This window comes from Gossypium arboreum, chromosome 13, assembly GCF_025698485.1.
Source record: "Gossypium arboreum isolate Shixiya-1 chromosome 13, ASM2569848v2, whole genome shotgun sequence".
Classification (NCBI taxonomy): domain Eukaryota; kingdom Viridiplantae; phylum Streptophyta; class Magnoliopsida; order Malvales; family Malvaceae; genus Gossypium; species Gossypium arboreum.
The window spans coordinates 9,269,147-9,294,196 of record NC_069082.1 but is presented as its reverse complement, the minus strand read 5'-3'; the positions used below and the strand labels follow the sequence as shown (position 1 = coordinate 9,294,196).

The following is a 25,050-nucleotide window of genomic DNA, read 5'->3' as shown; positions in this document are numbered from 1 at the left end:
AAGTAAATAATGAAAGATGAATTAAAGGTTAGTTTAATAGCAAGTTTAAGTATAAAGACTTTTGATTGGGGAAGGAAGAAATGTGAAGTCGACATTGGTTATAAGTTGGCAACTGTAAGCTAAAATAGGTGACTTGAAAGGCAAGTGAAGCTTACTTGAGTTAAGAAGGTAGTAGTATGATGCCAATGCATGTTATATTTTGCACGAGGAAGTCTAGATGTGTTTAGAAGTGAATTGATGATGTTTTAATTGCTTTGAGAGGATGATTTAAATGTGGTTTGAGGTTACCTCTTATATGAAGTTTTTGATACTGACCCAAATCAATTTTTAAACTAGATTTTTTGACGGTTAATGTACCATAGCCATTGGTATTGATACCTTGTCTTAAATTGATGAATTATTAGTCACATGTGGAAAAATAAATTTGGTTAATGAGTATGAGTTTAGGGAATGATTAAATATAATTTAATTAGAGTTATTAAACGATGAATAGAAGTCTATAATAGTTGAAGAGGTATTGATGATATATAAATTGATTCTTTTTTTACTGTTACAGACAAAAATAGTATATTAGATGGTAGGAAAACAAAGAAATGAAGTGTTGATGCAAATAGACAGTTTGGAAGTTATTGAAGTTATCCAAAATCTGGATTCAACACCCTTGAAATTAATGATAATTAGGTGCATTCACTATCTCTTGAAGAATATAAAAAATGGGCACTTGAATACATCCCTAAAGATGAAAGCATAGAAACAAATTGAATGATTAAAATAGCTTTTAATAGAAAAGAAGGCTTACATATGTTCACAGTTAATTCCTTTAGTATAATTTAGGTAGTTGTAAAAAATATATATATATGCATAAAAACGAAAAAGTTCTACGAAGGAATATGGATTTATGAAGCTATTTCTTTTTAATCAATTTTAATGACTGAGTTCAATTTCACATTAGTAAATTCAGAACTAAAATTACAATTAAATCAAATTGGTTGATTGAATGAATTAATTTAAATATTTTTTAATAATTTATTTAAGAATAAACGTTAAACTGAGAACTATTTAATTTAGGAACCACGGGCTAAAACATCAAAAACTCCCAAATTTGATTAAAGGAATAAAAGTTTAGTTTTTTCGAAAATAAATCAAACACTTAGCGTACATACAAACTGGAAGTGGGAGCTGTTCTGTAGAAGACGAAAGGAAAGCCTCGAAAACAAAGAGCCACCTTTCTCAAAGTATCCATTCCATATGGAAGCACTAAAAGCAACACATGGAGACGACAACTCATCGGACTCTGACTCCGACCACTTTCCTCCACCTTTTCTTCCCGCCAATTCCAATTCCCAATCAAAAATGTTGTCGTCTCCTTTCCCTCCGCCTCCTGTTTCTCTCCTCCACCCTCCCAATTCCCTTGGTAATTCAAACTACAACAAATTTCCCATAACTTTCTTTTACTAAAATATTTTACTCTTTTTGCTCATCAACTATTTTTTCTTGATAATGAAAAAGGATCTTTGGATTACTTACAAACCGGTCACCCAGAGAGTGAGAAGCTTCCCTCACGTCGAAGGCAACTATGCTTTGCACATTTACATTCCAGGTACTTTTTTTGAATGGCCACAGTTCTTTATTGATAATATTGAATTGAATGAATTACCTTTTTTTTATGTTAGAATTAAGTAACCCGAATCCTTATTTTATAGTGGTAAAATAAAATAAAAGTAAAACCATATAGAACTACACTTCTTTTATTTTATTTTAGAATAAGGTTTTTTAAACCTTATTAACCTCTATAGATTTGATATTGATTAGAATAAGGTGTTTCAATCTTATTACACTTCTATTAGAATATAGTTTTACAAGCCTATAAATAGACATAGTCTACTCCTTTGCCCGTGGTTTTTTTCCTGAAAGGGTTTTCACGTAAAATCTGTGTGTTCTTTATTTTTATTTCTCTTTTCTTTGCGATATATTATCATTACTGACGTTCTATTTTTTACAAATTGGTATTCGAGCTTCCGGGTTATTCATCTCGATCACGGTAATAGTGTTTTTGAAGTATGAAATTCCGCTGTTGGATCGCAACACTAGATTTGCGTTGTGACAGATAAAGATGCAGACAGTTCTTGCACAGATGGACTCAGAGGAAGCCTTGCTAGAGGTAAATAAGATGCCTTCGACATTGACGGAGAAAGAGAAGAAACACAAGCATCGAAAGGCGTTAACACAGTTACATTTGCATTTGTCTAACGAAATTTTGCAAGATGTGATGAATGAGAAGGCCGCCACTGGATTATGGAATAGGCTAAAACAAATATGTATGTCGAAAAATCTAACCAGCAAGTTGCATATAAAGCAGCGTCTTTATGCTAATCGTTTGGAGGAAGGTGTATTTGTGCACGAACACTTAACAGTGTTTAAAGAAATTCTCTCAAACTTGGAGGCCATGGTGGTTCAGTATGATAAGGAAGATTTAGGGTTGGTTCTACTTTGTTCGTTATCCCCGTCTTATTCAACCTTTAGAAACATGATTTTATATAGCTACGAGTCTCTCACAGTTGATAAGGTTTATGATTCTTTGACCTCATATGATAAGATGAAGCATCTTGTGGTTAAAACTAACTCTCAGGGTGAGGGTTTCATTATTCGTAAGAGATAAGATCGGAATACTAATGATGATCCTGGAAGGACACAGGAACGAAATCCTCGCGGTAAATCTAAAGGTAGATCGATGTCTTCAAATAGAGATAAAACTTGTAACTTTTGCAAGAAGAAATGGCACATTAAATCTGAGTGCTATAAGCTACAAATAAAGATCAAAAGGAAAGCTGCGAATCAAAAGGAAAAATAATTAGAAAATTCAGTTAAACCTAATGTTGTAGAAGACTACAGCGATGGTGAACTTCTAGTCGCTTCTGTCAACAATTCTAAAGTGAGCGATGAGTGGATCCTTGATTAGGGCTGCACCTTCCACATTAGTCCCAATCAGGATTGGTTTACAACTTACGAAATAGCGTCTGAAGGTGTTGTTTTGATGGAAAATAATGTTTCGTGTAAAATTATAGGTGTTGGAACAATTAAAGTTAATATGTTTGACGGAGTTGTCAGAACACTTAGTGATGTGCGACATGTTTCAGAGTTGAAGAGAAATTTAATTTCGTTGAGTACTCTTCATTCAAAAGGGTACAGATACACAGCTGAAAGTGGGGTCATGAAGATTTCCAAAGGTTCCCTTGTTGTGATGAAAAGGCAGAAAAAGATTGCCAAATTATATGTTTTGCAGGGTTTTACTGTTACTAGTGATGCAATTGTCGCTTCATCTTCCTTGTCAGATGATGATATTACTAAACTTTTGCATATGCGCCTAGGGCATATGAGTGAGAATGGCATGGCGAAATTGAGTAAAACAGGACTTCTTAATGGGTAAGGAATTTGCAAACTAAAGTTTTGTAAGCACTGCATTTTAGGGAAGCAAAAGAGAGTTCGATTCATTAAAGGAATCCATAATACAAAGGGAACATTGGAGTATATTCATTCTGATTTGTGGGGTCATTCAAAGTGCCTTCAAGAGGTGGAGCTAATTATATGCTGACTTTTATAAATGATTTTTTCAGAAAAGTTTGGACGTTCTTCCTGAAGCAGAAAAGTTATATGTTTTCCGCATTTAAGTCTTGGAAAACTATGATTGAAAAATAGACGGGAAAACAAATAAAATACTTCCGCAAGATAATGGCTTAGAGTTTTGTTTCGATGAGTTTAATAAATTGTGCAAGTCAAAAGGGATCGTGAAACACCTGAAATTTCGTCATACTCCACAGCAAAACGGCGTTGCAAAACGAATGAATAGAACGATCATGGAGAAGGTTCGATGTATGTTGTCAAATGCCAACTTACCGAAGTCGTTTTAGGCCAAAACAGCCTCTAGTGCATTTTTTTGCTCAACCTATCTTCATCCATTGCCATTGAGAAAAAGACTCCACCAGAGATATTGTCTGGTAATCCTGCTGACTATTCTGATTTAAAGATCTTTGGATGTTCTACATATGCTCATGTTGGTAATGGAAAATTAGAACTGAGATCCATTAAATGTGTTTTTCTTGGTTATAAAGCTGGTGTAAAAGGGTATAAGTTATGGTGTCCTGAAAATATAAAAGTTTTGATTAGCAGAGATGTTGTTTTTGATGAAACTGCTATGCTGCCTAACTTATCTCTTAAAGACTCTTCCAATAGAGAAAATCAAAAGCAGGTGGAGCATCAGATTAATCCAGAATCTACAACAGAGTTGACTCCTCAAACTAGTACAAAAATTCAGAATAGAGTTGCTTCTTCACCATAATACTCTATCGCCAAAAACAGAGCTAGAAGAGAAATTAAACATCTAAAGAAGTATGTCGAGGTTGATCTAGTTGCTTATACTTTAAATGTGGCTAAATATATAGATGCAAACTAAGAGCCATCTAACTATTCTGAGGCGGTTAGCTGTGAAGACTTATAAAAGTGGATGTTTGCTATGTAAGAGAAGATGGAATCACTCAACAGAACATGGGATCTTGTGAAACTTTCTAAAGGTAAAAAGGCTATTCATTGTAAATGGGTGTTTAAAAAGAAAGAAGAGACTCTAGGAGTTGAATAACCCAGATATAAAGCAAGGCTTGTTGCAAAGGGTTACAGTCAAATTCTAGGAGTAGACTTCACAGATGTGTTCTCCCCAGTTGTGAAGTATAGTTTGATTCGAGCTTTGCTTGGTATTGTGGCCATGCATGATTTGGAGCTTGAGCAGTTAGATGTAAAAACTGCATTTTTGCATGGAGAACTTAAGGAGGATATTTACATGCAACAACCAGAGGGTTTTATAGTCTCAAAAAAAGAGGATTATGTTTGCTTACTGAAAAAAATCCCTTTACGGTTTTAAACAGTCACCAAGACAGTGGTAAAAGAGGTTTGATTCCTTTATGACTTCTCATGATTTCAAAAGAAGTAGCTTTGATAGTTGTGTTTAGTTTAAGAAAAACAGTTATGGTTCTTTTGTGTATCTACTCCTTTGTGTTGATAACATGTTGATAGCAGCGAAAGATAAAGGAGAGCTAAGAAGGGTCAAAGCCCAACTAAGTGAAGAATTTGAGATGAAAGATTTAGGACCAGCAAAGAAGATACTTGGTATGGAGATTGTTAGATATAGAAAAGAAAGTAAACTGTACCTAAGTCAGAAGGGGTACATGAGAAAGTTCTTTGCAGGTTCAATATGCAAAGTACTAAGCTTGTTAGTAGTCCTTTAGCAGCCCGTTTTAGACTTTCATCAGCTTTGTCTCTACAATTAGATGATGAGATTGAGTATATGTCACATGTTCCATACTCTAGTACAGTGGGTTCTCTCATGTATGCTATGGGTTGTTCACGTCCAGATTTAACATATGCAGTCAGTGCAGTTAGCAGATACATGGCAGATCCTGGTAAAGAATATTGGAAAGCAGTTTAGTGGATTTTAAGATATTTATGAGGTACTACTGATGTTTGCTTACAGTTTGGAAGAACTAATGATGGAGTTATTGGGTATATTGATTCTGATTTTACTGGAGACCTTGATAGAAGAAGATCTCTCACAAGTTATATCTTTACAATCGGAGGTTGTACAATTAGTTGGAAAGTCACTTTGCAAACTACAGTCGCTTTGTCTACCACTGAAGCTGAGTATATAGCGATTACTGAGGCTTGTAAGAAGCTATTTGGTTGAAGGTACTCTTTAGTGAACTTAATGAAGACCTTCAAATCATCATAGTATTTTTTGACAGTTAGAGTGTCATCTTCCTTACAAAAGATCAAATGTTTCATAAGAGAACAAAACACATTGATGTTCGGTATCATTTTGTTCGTCATATTATTGCTCGTGGTGATATTGTTGTGAGCAAAATTAGTACTCATGAAAATCCTATAGATATGATGACTAATTCACTTCCTATAACCAAGTTTAAGTATTGCTTAGACTTGGTTGGTGTTCTTTGTTGAAGTTAAACCCTTAAGGGGTTTTATGGAAGAGGTAGAGAACTTGTTCGTTGAGAGTTTGCGATGAAGAATTTTTTCATTGAGAATTCATGTCAAAGTGGAAATTGTTAAAATTAAGTGACCCGAATCCTTATTTAAATAAAATACAGTGGTAAAATAAAATAAAAGTAAAATCCATATAGAACTACACTTTTTTTATTTTATTTTAGAATAGGGTTTTCTAAACCTTATTATACTCCATCTATTTGATATTGATTAGAATAAGGTATTTTAATTTGTGTGTCTTTTATTTTTATTTCTTTTTTCTTTACGATATATTGTCATTACCGACGTTCTATTTTTTACATTTTATTTACTCTGTTAATTATTTCAATTTTTATACCGTCTATATCAAAGAAAGATATGGGTTAATTTTTTAAGAAAGTTTCATCTATGGTTCCCAATCTCCATGTTGTGGATATTGATGTTCCATTGAATACACTGTGTAAAGAACATAAACTTGAACAAGTGGCATTGGGAAGGAAATTACATATAAGTTTAGGAAGGACAGTTCTTATTAAAGTTCACCAGATTGACTCTATTATAACAATGCTTCACCAGAAACTTCAATTTCAAAAGCGGTTTGATGTTATTTTTTACTATTATTATGCTTAGTTCCATTGTTAAATAAATAATCTTTGGGTTTTCTTCCTTATGATCCAAGGATATGGTTTTGATCTTTGCTCTTATTGCAAGTAGGTATTAGATTGATTTTAACAAATGGGAGGTTTTTGTCAATGATGATCGAACGCGCACCTTTCTTTCTCTCGAAGAGGTTACGGGAGGATTACTCGAGGTAAGTGTGTTAGAGTTTTCCTTTTTTCTTTTCTTGAAATTGAAATTCTTTTGCATATTGAGCTTGCTTTCATTGTTTATATATATGGACATCTCAAGTGAAAAAGAAAAGCTAAAGAAAGAGGATGATATACCATAACTTTATTGCCTATCTTATTTTGTATAGAAATGCTTGAGTTTCCAAGTTATGTTTCTAAAAGTGGTATATAATTTAGAGATTGATGCTTCAATTGGAGTAAAAACTTCTAAATCATGTTTATTTTGCATTGGTTTGTCATACTGGTCGGGTATTTGTTCTATTCTCATTTCCTAACAATTAAGTATTTAGCAATCTTTTTACTACGGCATTGTCAACTTCAACATTTGAAAAACTACTACAAAAGATTGGAATGCGTCGACTCAAAAATGTAATGTAATGTTGCAATCAGGGAGAGTCTAAAAATAAATTGTACTCTTTTCCTTTAACCAAGGATTTGTCCTATTAGGTTTTCCTGGTAAAGATTTTTAACGAGGCAGCTTGTAATAAAAGATTGTGTAGTCTTTCTCCTTTATTAGGTTTTTAATCTCACAGGTTTTTCCTAATAAGGTTTTAACGAGGCACATTATTGGATATCTAAGGAGAAGTGTTATGAATATCTTATTAAGTGGATGTCCATCATGATAGTTATTAGAATTAGGTCTCTACGTCTTTTTGTTCTTTATTCTCCCCATCTCTCTTTATTTTATAACAAAACTTATGTTTTTATATTTGTTAAATGTATATTATATTTAAGGTTTAACTCACAAATTTATACTTAAACTATACTTTTTTCTTATCTTGATATTTAAACTTTTTTTGTCACAAATGATACTTAATTATATTTTTCCCACTTGTTATATAGACAAAAAAATTCAGATATCAACTTAGGAAAAATAGTATTGTTTAGATACTAATTTGTGGATTAAGCATTTTTAAATAAACTTAATGGTTTGATTAAACCTATACTTAATCAGTCTATAATATATATTTTTCATTGTTAGCATTTATATAATGATAAAATTTGTAAACAGTTGACTTTTTATGATTAAATTGAACTGTATAGATTTAGGCTTCCATATGGTTTGATCCGTATGAATTTTTGTTAGAGGCTTTTGGCTTTTATGAGATAATCGAGTTGGACAGATTTGGATTGGAAATGGTGAAATCAGATTTTATCCATCTACTAAAAACACAAACAGGATTCGCCCTTGATTTGATCGTATCAGTTCATCAACATAGCAGATAACATCAAACAAAAGAGGTGAAAGCATTCTGTCAAAACAGGAAATTGCATGAAAATATCACAATAGAACCTAAAAACTGGAAATTTCATTCATTAATTCTATATCTTTAACATTAGAGCTTCTACCGGGAAATTCTTTCATCTGGTTCAAATTCTACTAACTTTTTCATATGGCCTATATCTGAAATGCTGAGGGTTCTTAAAAGAGAAAACTGCTAGTAAAGAGCTTTCAGTTTGACCCAACCTAACAACAAAAAAGTTTCATGTAGTATATAGTAAGCATCTACTTGATGATTCCTGTGCTCCAAGCGAAAAGTCACCAAGAACTGTCAAAAAAGGTCATTTCTAAAGCATCCAATTGGTTAAATATTGCTTTCAATTGGGAACTGCCTGTAATGACACAAAAAAGTGAGAAATTACTTGTGTCTATGGTATAGCCCAATGCCATTATCCCCAGCATCTACCTGAAAATATGGAAAATGGAAGTTGGAATGCAAGAAGCAATAAAATATATGAGAATTGAGTTGGATAAATGAACTAACCTTCTGTACAAAAGCCTGATATCTTCCCTTAACAAGTGACTTTCCAGAAAGAGATCATTGCACTCGTTCACATTGACAGTTTCCATGTCGAAATCTCGGTTACCGCAATACTTGTTCCACTCAAACCACATCTTTGCAATTAATTCCTTCTTGAAACAAGTAGAATGGTCTTCCTCTTCAGGAGAATCACCTGCAATCAATCTGTATACATATACTTTCTTCTTTTGGCCAGGGCGAAATGCACGGCCAATGGCTTGGCGGGTCACAGATGGATTAAGATGAACATCCAAGATTATAATTCGGGACGCCCCCACCAAAGAAATTCCCTCTCCACAAGCCTTAATAGAACCGAAGAAAACTCTAGCATCAGGAGAGTTGTTGAAGTGATCCGTAGACCACTCCCGATGATCAGTACTTGACTCACCCGTGATTGAAAAAATCTCAGTTCCTGGTTGCCAACCCTTCAATTTCACAGCTAATCTCTCCAAAAATTTCAAGGGGATGAGATATTGACTAAAAATAAGGAGCTTCTCACCGGCTGACTCACATAAATTTAACAAATTAAGAAAGAATTTTGCTTTGGCTCCTTCTCTGATATCTAATTTGTCTAACAAGTCATCGATCTTGGCATCTATCTTATCATCAGTCGTGTCAGACTTCTCAGAGAAAGAAGCTAGTTTTGGATGTAAATAAACAGCACTACCAACAGATGAAACCTTGAACTTCCTTTGATACCTTTTTAACTTCTGAACTTCATCCATCTGTGTGGGACTAAGACCAAGTACAACAGTGAAATCAACAAGTCCAGGAAGCTCATCCAGAAAATCTCCTTTGTAATAATGAAGAACTTTGCTGGTCATCTCACGTAGATCATGTATGACTGAGACTTTCCTCTCAAAGTTTTCATCCTTCTGCAATGTGTGCTCCACCAAATCATAGAAAGCTGCCTCTGCTCCACCTTTGAACTGCTTTCTCACTCCAGATATATGCACCTTACTCATTACTCGCTTAATTATTGATTTCGATGTGTCTGACCTAAGGAACTTTGGCCGAACAAGGTTCAATATGTTAAATACCTCCTTGACATGATTTTGATAGAGAGTTCCTGAAAGTACAACTTTCCGAGTTGTTTGAACTTTTGCAAGGGATTGTAACACATCGGTGTTTTCATTTCTTGGTGTGTGCCCTTCATCCAAAATTAGAATTGAAGGTGCTTTGAGCAGTATCTCTTGGCAAGTAATAGAAGTCTTTCCGTTTCCACTGTCACAAATTATGGTAGAGAACTGCTTGTACCCCAGAAAAAGGATACTCTTTCTCTCAACCCACTGCTTCAACACGTCCAACTGCTGAGATCTATTATCAGCTTTCACAGTATAAAAATCGAGTAGTTGAATATCCTCTACTTGCCATGTCTGGAACTCCTTTTTCCATGTAGCCAAGATACCTTTTGGAAGAACGACTAGCGGTTTAGCATGTGGATATTTGGCTAGGAAACTTTGCATGAAGCTGATTATCATAAACGTCTTTCCTGATCCAGGTGCATGAGCCAAGATGCAGCCGCCAGGGTTATCTGTTACCAAATTGTTCAGTAGAAAATTAAAACCCTCTAATTGGTGAGGTTTCATTTGCTTCATATGCCTTGGATGAGCAGCTATGTCCGTTACTGTTAAATGATCTTCAGACAACTTAAATCCAACAGTCTCAGACGACTCTCTGCCATTCCGTGGCTCTACTGCATATGTGCGTGTGCTTTTTTTTGCCTGGATGCATAAAAGGAAAAAAGAATCAGAAATGAAATTTTCTGCCAGGAACTGAGCTGATAAGACCTATTAAAACTTTAGAAACAGAGAACATAAGCACAATTCTGGAGGTAAAAAAAGAATGCACGTTTTTATTTAACGTTTTTATTTAATGCATATAATTGCAACAGCGCCATTAGCAACAATCAATCCAACTCTGGAAGTGCGTATGTTTTCATAAAACGAAATTAAAGGCAACGCAAGGCACCTCAACATGTATAACTACAACCAAAATATCAAAGTTCGACCTCATTTTACAGCAGCAACTAATAGCCACAAGTTGACCTCAAATTAGCAGGGCTACCAAGTGTAACATGCCAAAGTACTCCCAGTTGTAGGCCACTCACTTTCAAAAAAGCTTCAAAGATCCGGAGATAGTAGAGAAAACTAAGCCAAGTTTCCCAGATTGTTGGCTAGTCTAAAACAGCAACAAAGCTCACATCTCCAGAACCAATAAAATGTTACTAAAAAGAGAGAAACAGAACAAATATGCCATGTTATATTCAATTCAAGCATCATATACCAATGCTCAACTTTGATTAACCATTTCACTTCAAGTTAAAGTTCAATAAAACCTAAATCATGTTAAGGGTGAAACTAAGCTAAGTTTTACACTGAATAACTTATGAATGAAATTGCTAAAAGAGAAACATATGCGGAACTAAACCGGCACATCCTGGATAAAAAATAGGTGGTACTAGCTCCTTTTAATTTTGGCATGAACTGGATCAAAATTCCTTTCATTATCAAGGCTCCATTATTTGCTTTTTACCGTCATCAAGCTCAAAAAGCTAGCATCAGATCATAGATATTTAAGAAATAATTTGTAACATGAAGCTGCCTATCATACTACTCCATAGCATAACATTTAGATGGATGATCATAAACTGATTTACCTTGTTATACTGGATCTCAATTATAGTCTCAATTCCTCTCTCAATAACCCCACATATGCGACACACATAACCAAGATCATCCTTCAAGACAAAAGAATGGTCACAGTCCTCGTCTTCTGACATGCTTTCACCTGGAAGTTCCTCAAGACCATCCTACCAAAAGCATCATAAGTCATAATGAAGATAGGATATTATTGCTATGGGATAATTAATTGCCAGCCGTTCAATAATTGTAACATTATAATGATTCCTATATGTAAAATAAGAGGTTTGTCATTCTACATGAAGGTGAGAGCATAAAGCAGATGCAGAAAATGTAACCTAAATAATTGAAAGAATGCTTGGAGGAGTTGCGTCTTACTGACAGAACATATACACACGGGTAACTAAAATGAAAAACGGAAAATTAAAAAAAAAAAAAAAATCTTTCATGATCAAGTTAGCTAGTAAGTAATATCAAATGCAAAAGAAGTTAGATAAGGTACTAATTCGATCTAGCAAAATTATCAAGCACAATTAGAATGAAAAACAGATAAAGAACACAAAAACCAAGACCATGAGTGCTTAATTGTCTCTACAACTTCAAGAAAATAAAAGGTAACTACATAACGTTCGACAACATCTAGATACAACCTAGTTATAGAAAGAGGCACACTGTCACTTTTTCAAAAGCAAATAAATAATTAGTAATAATAGAAAAAGGATAACAAATATCCACAAATTACTTTTCATGAGTCAGAAATACCTTGGAAAACTCTAATGCCATTGACATCTCCTGCCAAATATCTCCCAAACCATCATCTATGTTCTCAGTTAGAGTATCTACATCTTCTTCGACTCCAACATAAACACCTTCATCCTTGAGATCAGTTTCACTGGTTAGACTAACATTTTCTTTCAGGTCAGTTTTTTTACTCTTGGACTCCCCAACCTGAAATACATCAACCGCACCAATCAAATTAAGATTGGTTAAAAGTAATATAGAAGACATGAAACATACATTTTAGAGGTTGAACCTTGAAGACTATAACCATTGTACTTGAAATACACTCAAGTAAGAGTAAGTCATAATTATTAGCTCACACACCTACAATCAACCATTAACAATAATATGGCAGTAACATTGAACATGTCTCCAGCATTTGAGGTCCTATAACTGGTTCATCATGTTTGACCCTTTTAACATTAAGAACAAGCGATGAAGAAACGTCAATTCCAAAGCTTCATTTCATTTTGCATTATCACAAACCATGCCGTTTTGATGAGGAACGGAGAAAAGCCTTCATTTTTTTTTCAGAAATGGAAAGGTAAAGATGATCTAATCTTTTATTCATGGGCACTGGTGCAAGACTCCTTGGATGTGCTCAAAGAATAATCCTTAAAATTTAAAAAGGCCTGGAGAGAAACTACAGATAACTAAAAGCTACTGTAAATATTTAAATGATGCATTTCCCCTCTTTGTTGTGGGTGAATGGGGGTTAAATTAAATCATACATGAAAGAACTAAGACTCAAAGCTTATAGCTTTGAACCATGAAACATGCAAAGAACTATAAAAAGCTTTTTATTATTTTTAATTCAAAATCATTTTATATAACTAGTATGTAGATTCAATGTTCATAGTTCATTATTTGTACAAAAGAAATGTTCATAGTTTCATTATCCTTGATTTGACTTTTATATCTCTATCTCCATCCTCAAACACAAGACTCAAAATAAAAATACAAGCACAAGAAAATACCATTTTTTCCTTGGGGAGTAATTTCTCAGATGGCTTCCTTGATATAGTTTCCTGAAAAGGATGCTCGTAGTTTATTATCCTTGATTTGACTTTTATATTCCTATCTACATCCTCAAACACACAACTCAAAATATAAATATATGCACAAGAACATACCATTTTCTCCTTGGGGATTAATTTCTCAGTTGGCTTCTTCCTCGATACAGTTTCCTGAAAGGGTGTTTCTAGCTCATCATCCTTGATTTGACCTTATGTTCTTATCTCAATCCTAAAACACACAACTCCAAATATAAATACAAGCACAAGAACATACCATTTTCTCCTTGGGGAGTAATTTCCCAGATGGTTTCTTCCTCGATACGGTTTCCTGAAAAGGCTGTTCCTAGTTCATTATCCTTGATTTGACTTTTACGTTCCTGTCTCCCTCCTCTAACGCACAACTAAAAGTATAAATAAATGCACAAGAACATACCATTTTCTCCTTGTGGAGTAATTTCTCAGATGACTTCCTCCATTCAATTTCCTGAAAAAGGTGTTCGTAGTTCGTTATCCTTGATTTGACATTTATATTCCTATCTCTATCCTCAAACACACAACTCAAGATATAAATATGTACACAATAAGAACATACCATTTTCTCCTTGGAGAGTAATCCCTCAGATGGCTTCGATACAATTTCCTGAAAAGGGTGCTTGTAGTTATATCCTATCTCCATCCTCAAACACACAACTCAAAATATAAATGCGTGCACAAGAACATACCGTTTTCTCCTTGGAGAGTAACTTCTTAGATGGTTTGCTCAATACAATTTCCTGAAAAAGATGCAGAGGCCTTGGATTTTTGTTGACTTCATCATCTGAATCCAGAACCAGTACAGGCAACATGGCCGTTTTGATACCATTTCCGACTGACTCATCCTCCAAGTTGATGAAATTCCTTGACAAATGAGGAAGTAGTCTACTCGGCACGTTTGAAGTCTCTTTCCTCGGGCTTCTTTTTATCACATCTGCTAACACACTCGAAAGACAAGGTTGCGAAGCAAGTATCTTGCTCATCATATTCGCATTCCTAGAAAAAAGGGCTTCTATATCCTTTGTGACACTTCCATATTTACCGCCAGTGTTAAGGGACTCAAGCATATTAGTATATGCAAATGGGTCGGCATAATCAATAACATTTGGAGACACCTTATGTTTTTTCTTTTCAGTTCCATCCAAAGGATTTCCAGTTGCTGACACGCTATCATATTCTTTTGTATCAGTTGACATTTTCTTCCTTTTACAAGTCATAGAATTAAACTCTGTAAACAACCACAAAGAAAGAAAAAAAAGACAATCAAAAGACTATTTTTTTGCGGGGAGGGGGGTAGAAAAACAGAAGCAAAAGTCAAACAAACCAAAAATATTAGGTTAACAGTAGTTTTTTTCTTTTTTTTCTGAATTTATATTTTAGCAGTTTATGATTGGAATACAAATCACTAGTCGTTTCGACTTTCCAGGTAAAGAAGTAAACTGAACAATAATAGTCTCCAAGTTAACGGTATGCGAAAAGCGAAAACACAAGCGTTCTTGATGTGCCTCGGCTGTGGTGTTCACACAGGGGTAATAAAAAGTCTGATATTATCTCTAACCGAGGTTTGATAGGGTTTTGTAACACCTCGAAATGCTTGAATGAAAGAATCATGTAAAATTAAAGAGTTATCCACAATTACACTCGACTCATTAGGTATAACATTAACTATAACATATAGGTTATTTTAAGCGTTCGAAATCATTTTAGTTCCGTAAAATAATTAAGCTGTAAAGTTGAAAAATAAAACCCCAATTAACATATTGATTTATAAACAGTGAAATCACATCAACATCAATCAACATGATAAAATATTTTTTTAAAAAAAACAAAACAAACACATTAATTAAACATTTAAACATCGGTAATTCAATATGTAAAATACCGTTTGACCTCCCACAATTTGTAGACAAAAACGGCAAGGGAGGCTCCATTTGATCACTCAACTGAAGTAAATGCCGCCGCTAACAATTAAAAGAAGAAGAAGAGCAAAATAACACTAGAATTAGAGTTAGGAGCCCTAAATTAAAGGGGGTGGGATGAGAGAGATTGAAAATGATTTGCTCTCACATTTTGTTGATCGAAACGAAGAAATAAGTGAAAGAAAAAAAAAATAACGCTCGGACGGAGAAAAATATTGTGCTATATATATACAGGTGGCGAGAGAGGATTCGGGAATAGTTGTTGATCCGGACAATGTGACGTGGACCAATCATGAAGAAACACGTGGTGAGTCTACAACGGAAATGTACGGCGCACTGCGTACAAAAAAGGCTGCTTGGTGGAACGAACAAAATTTAATCCTCAGTATGATTAATAAATTGTTAAAATTAATCTTACGGTAAAAAAAAATTATTGTGATAATTTAATATTTTTTTATAGAAAAACTCGAGTGGATTAATTTTTTTCAAACTAAATCTTTGTTTTATTAGTGATAATGTCAGTTTTCGGGTTAGTTGTTGGTTATAGTTTTTCTAATATATTCTCTTATTTTTATTCTGTCGGTAGTTTTGTGGTTTTATTTTGTATACATTTTTGTGATTTTTATTTTGGTCACTATGTTTTCTTTGAAAGCATAAGTAGTTTTATTTTATTTTTAATTTTTAATTATATTCTAGCCTATTTATGATATTTATTAATATAAGAGTGTTGTCGATCTATTAAAAATATTGTAAAAGATCTTATATATAGTATTTGTCAATATAAGAGTATTGTCAAATCTATTAGAAACCATTCTATAAGGGTTTTAGTGATGGTGATATATTCAAGATAAAAAGAATAATGGTAGGTCATCTGAGACTTAACTTAACAATTTGTGCATCACTGATGCAGTGGGTCTCTCTTTTTTTTTTTATTGGTGTTCATTATCTGGTTGATTTGATGATAACAAGGCTAGAATACAAATTTCATCGATTTGATCAAGTTGGTACATATTTGGTTTGTTTTTGAATTATTTCAGTGTTATAATTATTGACAATTTGTCATTCTCTCTCTCTTTTTTTTAAGGTACAAAGCATAATTGTCCTTCTCTTTTTTTTTTTTAGATTGCTTTAGAGACATAACATTTGGGTTTTTTTACATTAATAATATTAAGGGGATTAATATTTACTAGAATAGGCAAATGAAATAGTGAAAAGCTGGTGCCGCCTGACCAATCGGTGGTACCAGAGTAAAATGTGATGATCTAAAAACTACAAGGACCTTATATGTAAATTTAACTAATAATTATAATTTATATAAAATAAGATTTTTCTAAAACTTTTTAGACTAATTGATAAGAGACCAATCTATTTTTGGTGTTAAAGGAGAATAAAAAATAATAATAAATAATGAGGTTTAGGGTGCAATTTATACTGTCAGGTGGCATCCTTGAAGTATTTTTGCAATTGCCAATTAAAATGGCAAATTTCATATAAAGTCCTTAGAGTTTTTAGATCATCACATTTTGGTTTGGTATTGCCGGTTGGTCAGACGACACTAGTAGGGGTGTGCAAATTTTAGGTAAAACCAAATTAATTCGGTTAACAGACTGAATTCGGCTAATCGGTCGGTTAACAGAATTAATTCGGTCGGGGGTCGGTTAATAATTTTTTGGAAGTTCGGTTAACGATTAATTCGGTTCTAAATCGGTCGGTTAACTAAATTAACCGAATTTAGTAAATAATATTATAATATATAAGTATTCGGTCGGTTCGGTTAATTTGTTGGAAATATAAATTAATTTGTTAGTTAATTTTTTATATGTTTTAAACTTATTTTAACCAAAAATAAAAAATATATATATTTCGTTTAATTTGGTTAACCGACCGAATTAACCGAAAAAGTTCGGTTCAGTTAATTTTTTTGAAAAAATTTCGGTTCGGTTAAATTTTTTGAACAAATTTCGGTTCGGTTAATGATTAAGAGTTTAAAAGGGTCGGTTAATTCGGTTAATAGTAATTCGGGTCGGTTAACCGATTGAACATCCTAGACACTAGTATTTCACTATTTTATTTGCTTATTCTCGTAAATATTAATCCCCTTATCCTATTCTAGTATTTATTTATTTATTTTATATTATTAATGTAAAAAAACCGTGACATTTGTGCATGAATTTACATTTCATTATTTGTATTATATATCATATATATGTATTATTATGATTCACTTTTCCTATTAATAATAATATATTCTTAAAAATAGCTGATGGTAAAATAAAAATAATATGAAAGAAAATTTTAAAATAATAATTATCTTTTGAAAAATATTAATAATCAGTAACAAAAATAATATAAAATGATGGTTTTAAAGCAAATTACTTGGAATTCAAATTTAATTTTAAATTATTTAATCAATTTTTTAGTTAATTAATTTGAACATTTTATTTCCTAAAATAATTTGAAAATAATGAATTTTAAATTTTAAATTTTAAATTTTAAATTTAAAATCCAAATTTTAATATTTATTATTTTAATTCTTTTGGAAATTATATATATCTTATTATTATCATCATCATTAGAGTGCTTGTTGACTCTTATGAATTCCCAAAGTCAATGGAAAACTGAGAGCCAATTGAATTAGGTAAAATTAAATTCTATAATTATATTTAATTTCCTATTGTGACTCAACACAATTATTTCTACTACTTTTACTTTTTATTAATTATTATCTATTATTTATATGTAGCTCCTATGACACCTCCAAAATACTCCAACACAATTTAACTAAAGAATCCATTAAATCAAGCATTCATGGTTTTTCTTTTATATAAAAATGACAATTTTTTATTATTTTTGAAAATGACCCACTTTAAAAATTATGTAGGTAAATGACTCGTTTTGAATAGTAAACATCTGTTATGTCATTTGTCATTGGGTCACCACCTCTAAATTTTTTTAGATGTTATTGTTGCTATTGACAGCACCGGACTAAAATACAATTATATAAAATGTTTAAGCACTTGATGAAGTAATTACCCTTTTAGATTGGATAAAAAAAGCAATGGAGCAATTCTTCTACGACACCAATTAAATGGATGTTAGGTTTGTCTTATTTTAAAATTAAATTTAAATAGTCCTTAAAAATATAAAATAACAAAATTAAACTCTTTTCAAATTTTATTATTATTATTTAAAATCATTAAACTTAAAAATTATATAAAATTCTTATTTAAATTACCTAAATATATTGGTCAAGAATTTTGCCTTCAATAACTCTTTTATTTATAAAATAATTGAATTGACCTAAATATCACAAAAACTAACACATTCCTCTCATTTTTCTTTAAAATTAGCTTTTTCATCGAATTTGTTCGAAAACTGTGGTATACCACCTTCGGCAGTTTGTCAGCGCGTCTCAATCGGACAACGAGCGCAAAGTTACGGCGTTGCAAAGTTTTTGAAGCTAAAAACTAGACTGTTGATGAATTAGTAATTCAAAACACACCGTTTCGATTGATTTGACATCCCGTTTAAAAACTACACGCACCAATTTCCCGCCGAACATATCCCGCCTCTAATCCTCCCAAAATCTAACGTCCCTCCAACTCTACACAACGCCATGTTTTTTTTCCTTTGGCACTGCACAACGATTCAAAAAGCTTTCCTTTTTCTTTGTGGGTAGGATTTCTGTTAATGTTTTTGATTTCGTTCTGTTTGTCAATTTCCATTGTAGGATTTATGTTGTTTGTGCTATTTCAGAAATCTTTTAAACTGATTGTGTATGAAATTCTCTCTCTCGCTCCATGATTCCTAGGATTTTCATTCTTGGAATTTTTGTGAGTGTTTCTGTTCTCTCCTACGATTGCTGTAGGATCCGTCTGCCCAATTGCCACTGCAATCAGGCCTTTTATCCCTATCGGTTATATCCGGTGGAGGCGCATGCTGATTGTGGCGGAGGATGAACGGTGATTCGTTGAATTTCTGATTTACCGACTTTTTTCCGTGGCTGTGCTCTTTTCTCTCCATCGCGTTTTCTGTAGGTTATTTTTCTCTCAATTACCAAGGCAACAGCCAATTATATTAGACTATAGGAGATGTTGCATGGTTAGTTGTGGCGGTGGATAGGATTGGTGAATCGGTGGATTCTGGTATGGTGTTTGATGATCTATTATGCTACTTTCAGTCTGGTAAGGTGTTTTATGATATATTTTGCTACTTTCAGTCTGGTATGAGGTTTGATCATCTGTTCTGCTAATTTCAGTCTGGTATGGTGTTTTACTGATGGTTTCAAGGTCCATGACGTCTTTCATTTTCATATTCATTCTATGAATGTCTTCTACTTTACTGCCATTGTTCTATTCACTGAGGTTACAATATCTGCTACTGCCTACCGGTGGCGGAGCCAAGCGTGGCTTGCAGTGGCCGGACCCCAACGGAATTTTTTTATTTATACTTTTTATAATTTATAAAATTTTAAATTAATAATATTAAAATTATATTTTAACCTCAAAAATATAAAAATTTAATTTAATCCTTTAAAAAATATAAAAATATAAACTATTAAAATAAGAAAAATTATATTTTTACTATTATAAAAATATAAAATTTAATTCCTTTCTAAAAAAATTTCTAATGACGCCACTGCTGCCTAATAAGACTGAAAAGTTATTCTCTTTCTCATGAGTGTCATTATAGCTAATATTACTGTGAGAGCTGTTAGGTTATGGCCTACCTCATGTAATAATGTTACATCTACCTAACAATGTTCTAGATGTCATATTTTAGGGTTGCAATTTATTGTGCTGATGAGGTCTAATTAAGAATATTTTGATTAAATTTAATATAAATTAAATTATTTAACTCTATATTATCACATGTATAATAATAAACGATTAGCATGATAAATTTTAAAATATTTTACATAATTTTAAGAGATAATAAAATAGAGTAATATGATGTAAATGTTTTCATCTATTTATTGACGCGTGTCGATATTAAATATTCTTTAATAGAAATTTTCAAAATAAAACAAAATAATTCATGATTATTTGGTTGAGCTAAAAGTATTTAAAATCTTTATATTTCAACATTGTAAAAATGAATTTAAGAAATAAATATAATAATAAAACTTAAAATCTTATTTCATCAAAATTAATTATCAAAAACTTCATGTATTTGAAAGTCAAAAACTTAAGGAAATCATCACATTTTGCCATTGTTTCTGCTAGTCTATTATGGGGACTTATATCATTTAGCACAAGATTCATACGACTGAGATAGCTACACCAAATGAAAATTAAAACTTCGTAGTGTGAAAAACATCAAACTTTAAAAACAAATAAACATTTAAAAATTGATTTCTTGCCTATCAAAATTGACTACTCAAAACTATTAAAATCCATATATTAGAAAGTGAAAAAAATATTTTTATGTAAAAATTCTTTGAATTGATTATTAGGATTACAATTTACTGTGAGGATAAGATTGAATTATAATATTGTGGTCTAATTTGACACTGATAAAATTGTAGGACGTGTGTGGATACTATAAATTCTATACAATTAGTACCATGTATGCACAGTGATGAAGGCAGTAAATAATTTTATAGGAATCATAATTCAATTATAAATTATTTGAGAATTAAAACCCTGCTGGATATATATGAATCGATGCATGTATATTTTCATATATATACACATGAATATAATATATTTTGTCCAAGATATATATATATATACATACATATATCAAATATTTTGAGAGTCAATAATATTTCGATTGTAAAGATAAATTATCTTTTTAATTGAATTTATAGACAACATATTAATTTTAGTATGAATCATTTGCTCACATTAATGATTTCATGAAGTGTGTATTTAACTTAAATTACCTATTAATATAAGTTATTTTTTATATTAAAAATAAATATAGGGCCTAAATTTTACCCGGCCCAAAATATAAATCAATTATATTAAACAAACCTAAATTAAACAGGCCCAAAATTTAGCCCACAACAAATAAAAAAATAAGCAAGGAGGGAAAACCCTAGCCCTCTAAGTGCTTTAGGCACTGCCCATGTCGTGCGCCACTCCACCGCCCACTTCCTCCACCACCGTTCACTACCCAAACATGTACCACGTCCGAGCCACGTCCGCCATACCTCCAAACATGTACAAAACAGTTGTAAAATGGCTATATAAGGCCACAAAGAATGTAACATTTTCTGGTTACGGGGAATACAATAATATACACAAAAATCAATTGTAAAGAAACAAGTGCAAAGAAAATTTGAAAGGTGATTTTTGATTAATTCTGTTTATTGAGTTTCTATTTATTTTGGTGTGCGAAGAGTAATAAAAAAAAGAAGTGAGAGCACTTAGCAAACCTCTGTTGGCATAGTCGGGGCTCTCCACCGTTGGTGAAATCAGTCGTCATCGGTGCACCGTCAGTCACCGTGCGGTGGTGGTTCGACGGCTGCATGTTTTTGGAGATGAAACCCTAGCAGAAAGGGTTAAAAAAAAGGCGGCTTTGGGTTTTCTAAAAGTTTTTCTATGTTTTAGAAAAAGAAATAAAATAAAAGGTTTACTTAAATTTTTAAGACAACACCTCTGGGGGGAGGGGGGGAGGGGCAGTTCGCGTGTTTGACCTGGTCCACGCGCATTTTCCCCTTAAATGGGTAATTTTGTGGCCAGCCCTTCCTACTTTGCGCCACATTCAATTTAACCTGTTATGTTTCTTTCAATTTCTCCCTAAAGTTTGCACAATATTTCAATTTAGTTTGCGCTTGTGTAGTGCGTTTTGTGATTTGGAACATTTGCATTTTTAATCCTTGTTCTTTTGTGCGCATCTTATTTTGGTCCTTAACCTTTCTTAATTTATTTATTTATTACTTTTTTTGTTTTATTATTATTTATTTTGAATTTCCCCATATATTATTTATTTCAATTAATTTTCTTTCATGTATATTATTTATGTTAAACTTATATATTATCAACTTTAGATATTTGTATATATTAGTTAGTTACAACTGCTTTTCATATTTTTTTATATGTATCATTTTTTTATATGATTATTTACTTTTAAAGTCTTGAATTTTATTTTGAATTGTTACACATTTTGTTTATATATTATTCAACTTATTAATTATTATCTTTTATATATGTTACATAGTTTTTTAAAAATTGGAATTCAAAATTTGTTTTTGTTATTGTTTTATTATTTATTTATGGTTTTTATTCATTTTAAATATTTACCTTATATTATCATGTATGTGTATTTATTATTCTTTTGTAAAATTTATCACATAATTCATTTTAAATTGCTGCACTATTTACTCAAGTTTTCGGATGTTTTATTTTATTTATACATACATATATATATATTATCCATTGTAATTTCATCATTTTTAAAAAGAAATTGTTTTTTATTTATGTCATTAATTTTATATACTTTATTATATATTTGATTTCCTTTATAAAAGTCTTATTTTGTTTCTTAGCTTTTATTTTACGCATATATATTTTTGTTTTTGAACCGTTATTTACTGCCTTTTTAGATTGAAATTTTCATATTTTATCATTCTTTTATGTAATCCTTGACATTGTTTTAGTACTATGTGAGATATTAATTATGTTATTATTACATTTTTCCTTAAGCATTTATATTTGCAATGGAGGTTGGCATGTCGTGCAATGCGAATTATCATTTAGCATTTGTATTTGTATTTCATTGGTGTAATGGTTTTATTAATGAATTATAGTCTTAAATAAATGTATTTCATTAATTATTGCATTTTAGTCATGATTTTTTTAACAATGCAATATTTCGTGTTTGGAAATTTGGAAAATTGTGCCCTAATGTGTTGGGTTTCGATTTACTGTTTGACCAAATGACCGAATACCCTTTTAAACTTCGTTGCATGTTTTGGAAATTATGAGGTGATCTCAGTTTTTTGGAAGCTTAGAATATTGTATCCTAACGTGCTGGATGTGGTATTTTATTCCTTTGGAACGAGTGAATCTTAGAATCCAACTCGAGTTGTTCGCACATTTTTAAAGGGATCATGTTTTAACATTTTTCTTCAAATTTTCAACGTTAGGACATTAATTAGTCGATTGGTGCTAATTTTGAGCCTTACGAGGGTGCTAACCCTTCCTCGTGCATAACCGACTCCTGAACATTTTTTCTCGAATTTCGTAGACCCAAAATTATTGTTTAAATAAATCAAAATGTTTTATTAAAATGATCAATCTCAAGGTGATCCGATCACCGCTCGAAAAAGATCGGTGACGACTCCATACCTCATTTTAAAGTCAATCCCCGTTTTTCAAAAATAAAAAAATGGTTTCCACAATAAATTTTGTTATGTAGCTTATTATTATTTTAAACCTTTGTTAAACGATGGATAGATTATAGATATATATATGCTTTTAGCAATTGCCGTAGATGCAAAAACCAAAGCGAAGATAAATGCGCATAAAATAATTAATAATGTATGAAAATTTTGTTAATTATTTAGGTCGAATATATATAATAAATGTAAAAATTAGAGGGCACAAAATTCTAACAGAAACATCAAAATACACATAAAATTAAGGTAAGAAACCAAGACAAATGCAAGAGCCTTATTTGGGCCCAAATCAACACTAGCTTTCCAAGATACCCAAAATTCAAAGGGTTAAATCTTAAAATATGCATCAACTTTAATTACATAAATTTTGATTTTATGTAATTTTATATATAAAATTTTGATTTGATTTAATTTTTATAAATTATTAATACAGTTATTGATATAACATCATTTTATATTTATATATTACATACATAAATAATTATATTTATCTAATATAAAAATAAATTGATGTATTTATTTTTTTAATGTATATGATTAAATTAAAATTAAAGTTTCAAGTATACATTTGAACCATAATTAGAGTTTTATAAATATATAACTTTACTAAATTAAAATTTATATATACAATTACATATTAAATAAAAATTCATATATAATTTTAAAATTTATCTCAATTCAAATTTATAAAACAAGTTAGAAATAACTTGCTACAAAAAGTGTTACTTGCGGGCTTCAAAATTTGACAACTAAACTTAGGCTGTAGTAATTTTAAGACATATTCACTCGATCGTTGTAGTTTAATCTAAACTATTGTTGGAACATATTTAAAGGTGTAATATCTTTTGGTTATTGACCAGGAGTTGTATTACTTGATTTGTGACAAAGAATTATAATTATACAAGCAATATTACTTGAAAGTTATGAGATATTAGTTGAATAGTTATGTTTCTATGAAGAGACATGAGGATTATTTTTTAGTGAGATTTCAAAAAGCTATTTCTATCATTCCTCCATCTTCTACTACTATTAGATTGTTTTGTAAAGAATTTAATTCTTTATAGAATTTGGCTTTCTTGTTATACTTTGCTCAGTGCTTAGTGAATTATTTTTGTCAGTGCAGAACATAAATAGTCATTGAGCTTCATTGTATCATCGAAATTCATTTGCTTGAAACTCATTTACACACCAAGTATGGGTAAGGGCGGATAGAATTTTAAAGATCGTGACTTGATGCACGCCTTGGAGCATTGTCTTATTGCTTCATTTTTTTTTGTTTGAATTGTTGTTCGTGTGTTTAAAATTTTCCTCATTGAAATTTTGCACTAACAATTTTAAGGTTGTAATCATTTTCATGATGGCTACTACAACACATGAAAGTGGAACAGGAAGGGAGTTGACTTCTAACTTTATCAAGCTTGATAAAGAATCTTTCTCGGTTTCTTTCAAATTTAATAACGCAACATGTCTTTGAATACTTGAATTACTCATTCAAATTGATCATCAGTTTGGGGATAAAATGTCATACTAAAATTCAACTTTGTGCTCAAAGTTTCATGCAGTTTACTTCAAAATTTAGAGGGAAATTTTAGATATTGATTTGAAATGATAGATAATGGTACACCATGTAGACTCACGA

The 25,050-nt window shown here is 31.7% G+C and overlaps 1 protein-coding gene, 2 long non-coding RNA genes and 1 pseudogene across 4 annotated transcripts; 2 read left to right on the top strand and 2 right to left on the bottom strand.

Moving 5' to 3' along the window:
- Nucleotides 1-1,248: 1,248 nt before the first annotated feature.
- Nucleotides 1,249-8,315, top strand: LOC108462252 (uncharacterized; annotated as a pseudogene).
- On the bottom strand, nt 8,161-15,265 carry LOC108461598 (protein CHROMATIN REMODELING 35-like). 2 transcript variants are annotated; one of them, XM_017761485.2, is made up of 11 exons: nt 15,028-15,265; nt 13,835-14,373; nt 13,705-13,752; nt 13,546-13,596; nt 13,387-13,449; nt 13,230-13,283; nt 13,074-13,124; nt 12,079-12,264; nt 11,334-11,486; nt 8,639-10,398; nt 8,161-8,560 (listed from the first exon to the last, which is right to left on the bottom strand). In XM_017761485.2, the coding sequence occupies exons 1-11, from the start codon at nt 15,074-15,076 to the stop codon at nt 8,557-8,559; spliced, it is 2,958 nt and encodes a 985-aa protein (XP_017616974.1). In that variant the 5' UTR covers nt 15,077-15,265; the 3' UTR covers nt 8,161-8,556. The 2 variants fall into 2 exon arrangements, with proteins under 2 accessions (XP_017616974.1, XP_052880655.1); XM_053024695.1 differs by having other exon boundaries at nt 13,387-13,440.
- A 3,351-nt stretch (nt 15,266-18,616) lies between these two features.
- LOC128286421 (uncharacterized) lies at nt 18,617-19,343 on the top strand. The gene is made up of 2 exons (XR_008276976.1): nt 18,617-18,739; nt 18,876-19,343. It is a non-coding gene; the product is annotated as an uncharacterized LOC128286421 (long non-coding RNA).
- Nucleotides 19,344-21,000: 1,657 nt separating this feature from the next.
- Nucleotides 21,001-21,615, bottom strand: LOC128286571 (uncharacterized). The gene is made up of 2 exons (XR_008277183.1): nt 21,447-21,615; nt 21,001-21,221 (listed from the first exon to the last, which is right to left on the bottom strand). It is a non-coding gene; the product is annotated as an uncharacterized LOC128286571 (long non-coding RNA).
- Between the last annotated feature and the right edge of the window lie 3,435 nt (nt 21,616-25,050).

Bases quoted from the DNA above. Each gene is read 5' to 3' on its own strand.
- LOC108461598 (XM_017761485.2), bottom strand. From the start codon at position 15,076: ATGGAGCCTCCCTTGCCGTTTTTGTCTACAAATTGTGGGAGGTCAAAC. The intron at 12,265-13,073 runs GTATTTTCTTGT...GATGTATTTCAG, and splicing joins TACTCCCCAAGGAAAAAATG to GTTGGGGAGTCCAAGAGTAA. The intron at 10,399-11,333 runs GTAAATCAGTTT...TTATGCATCCAG, and splicing joins TTGAGATCCAGTATAACAAG to GCAAAAAAAAGCACACGCAC.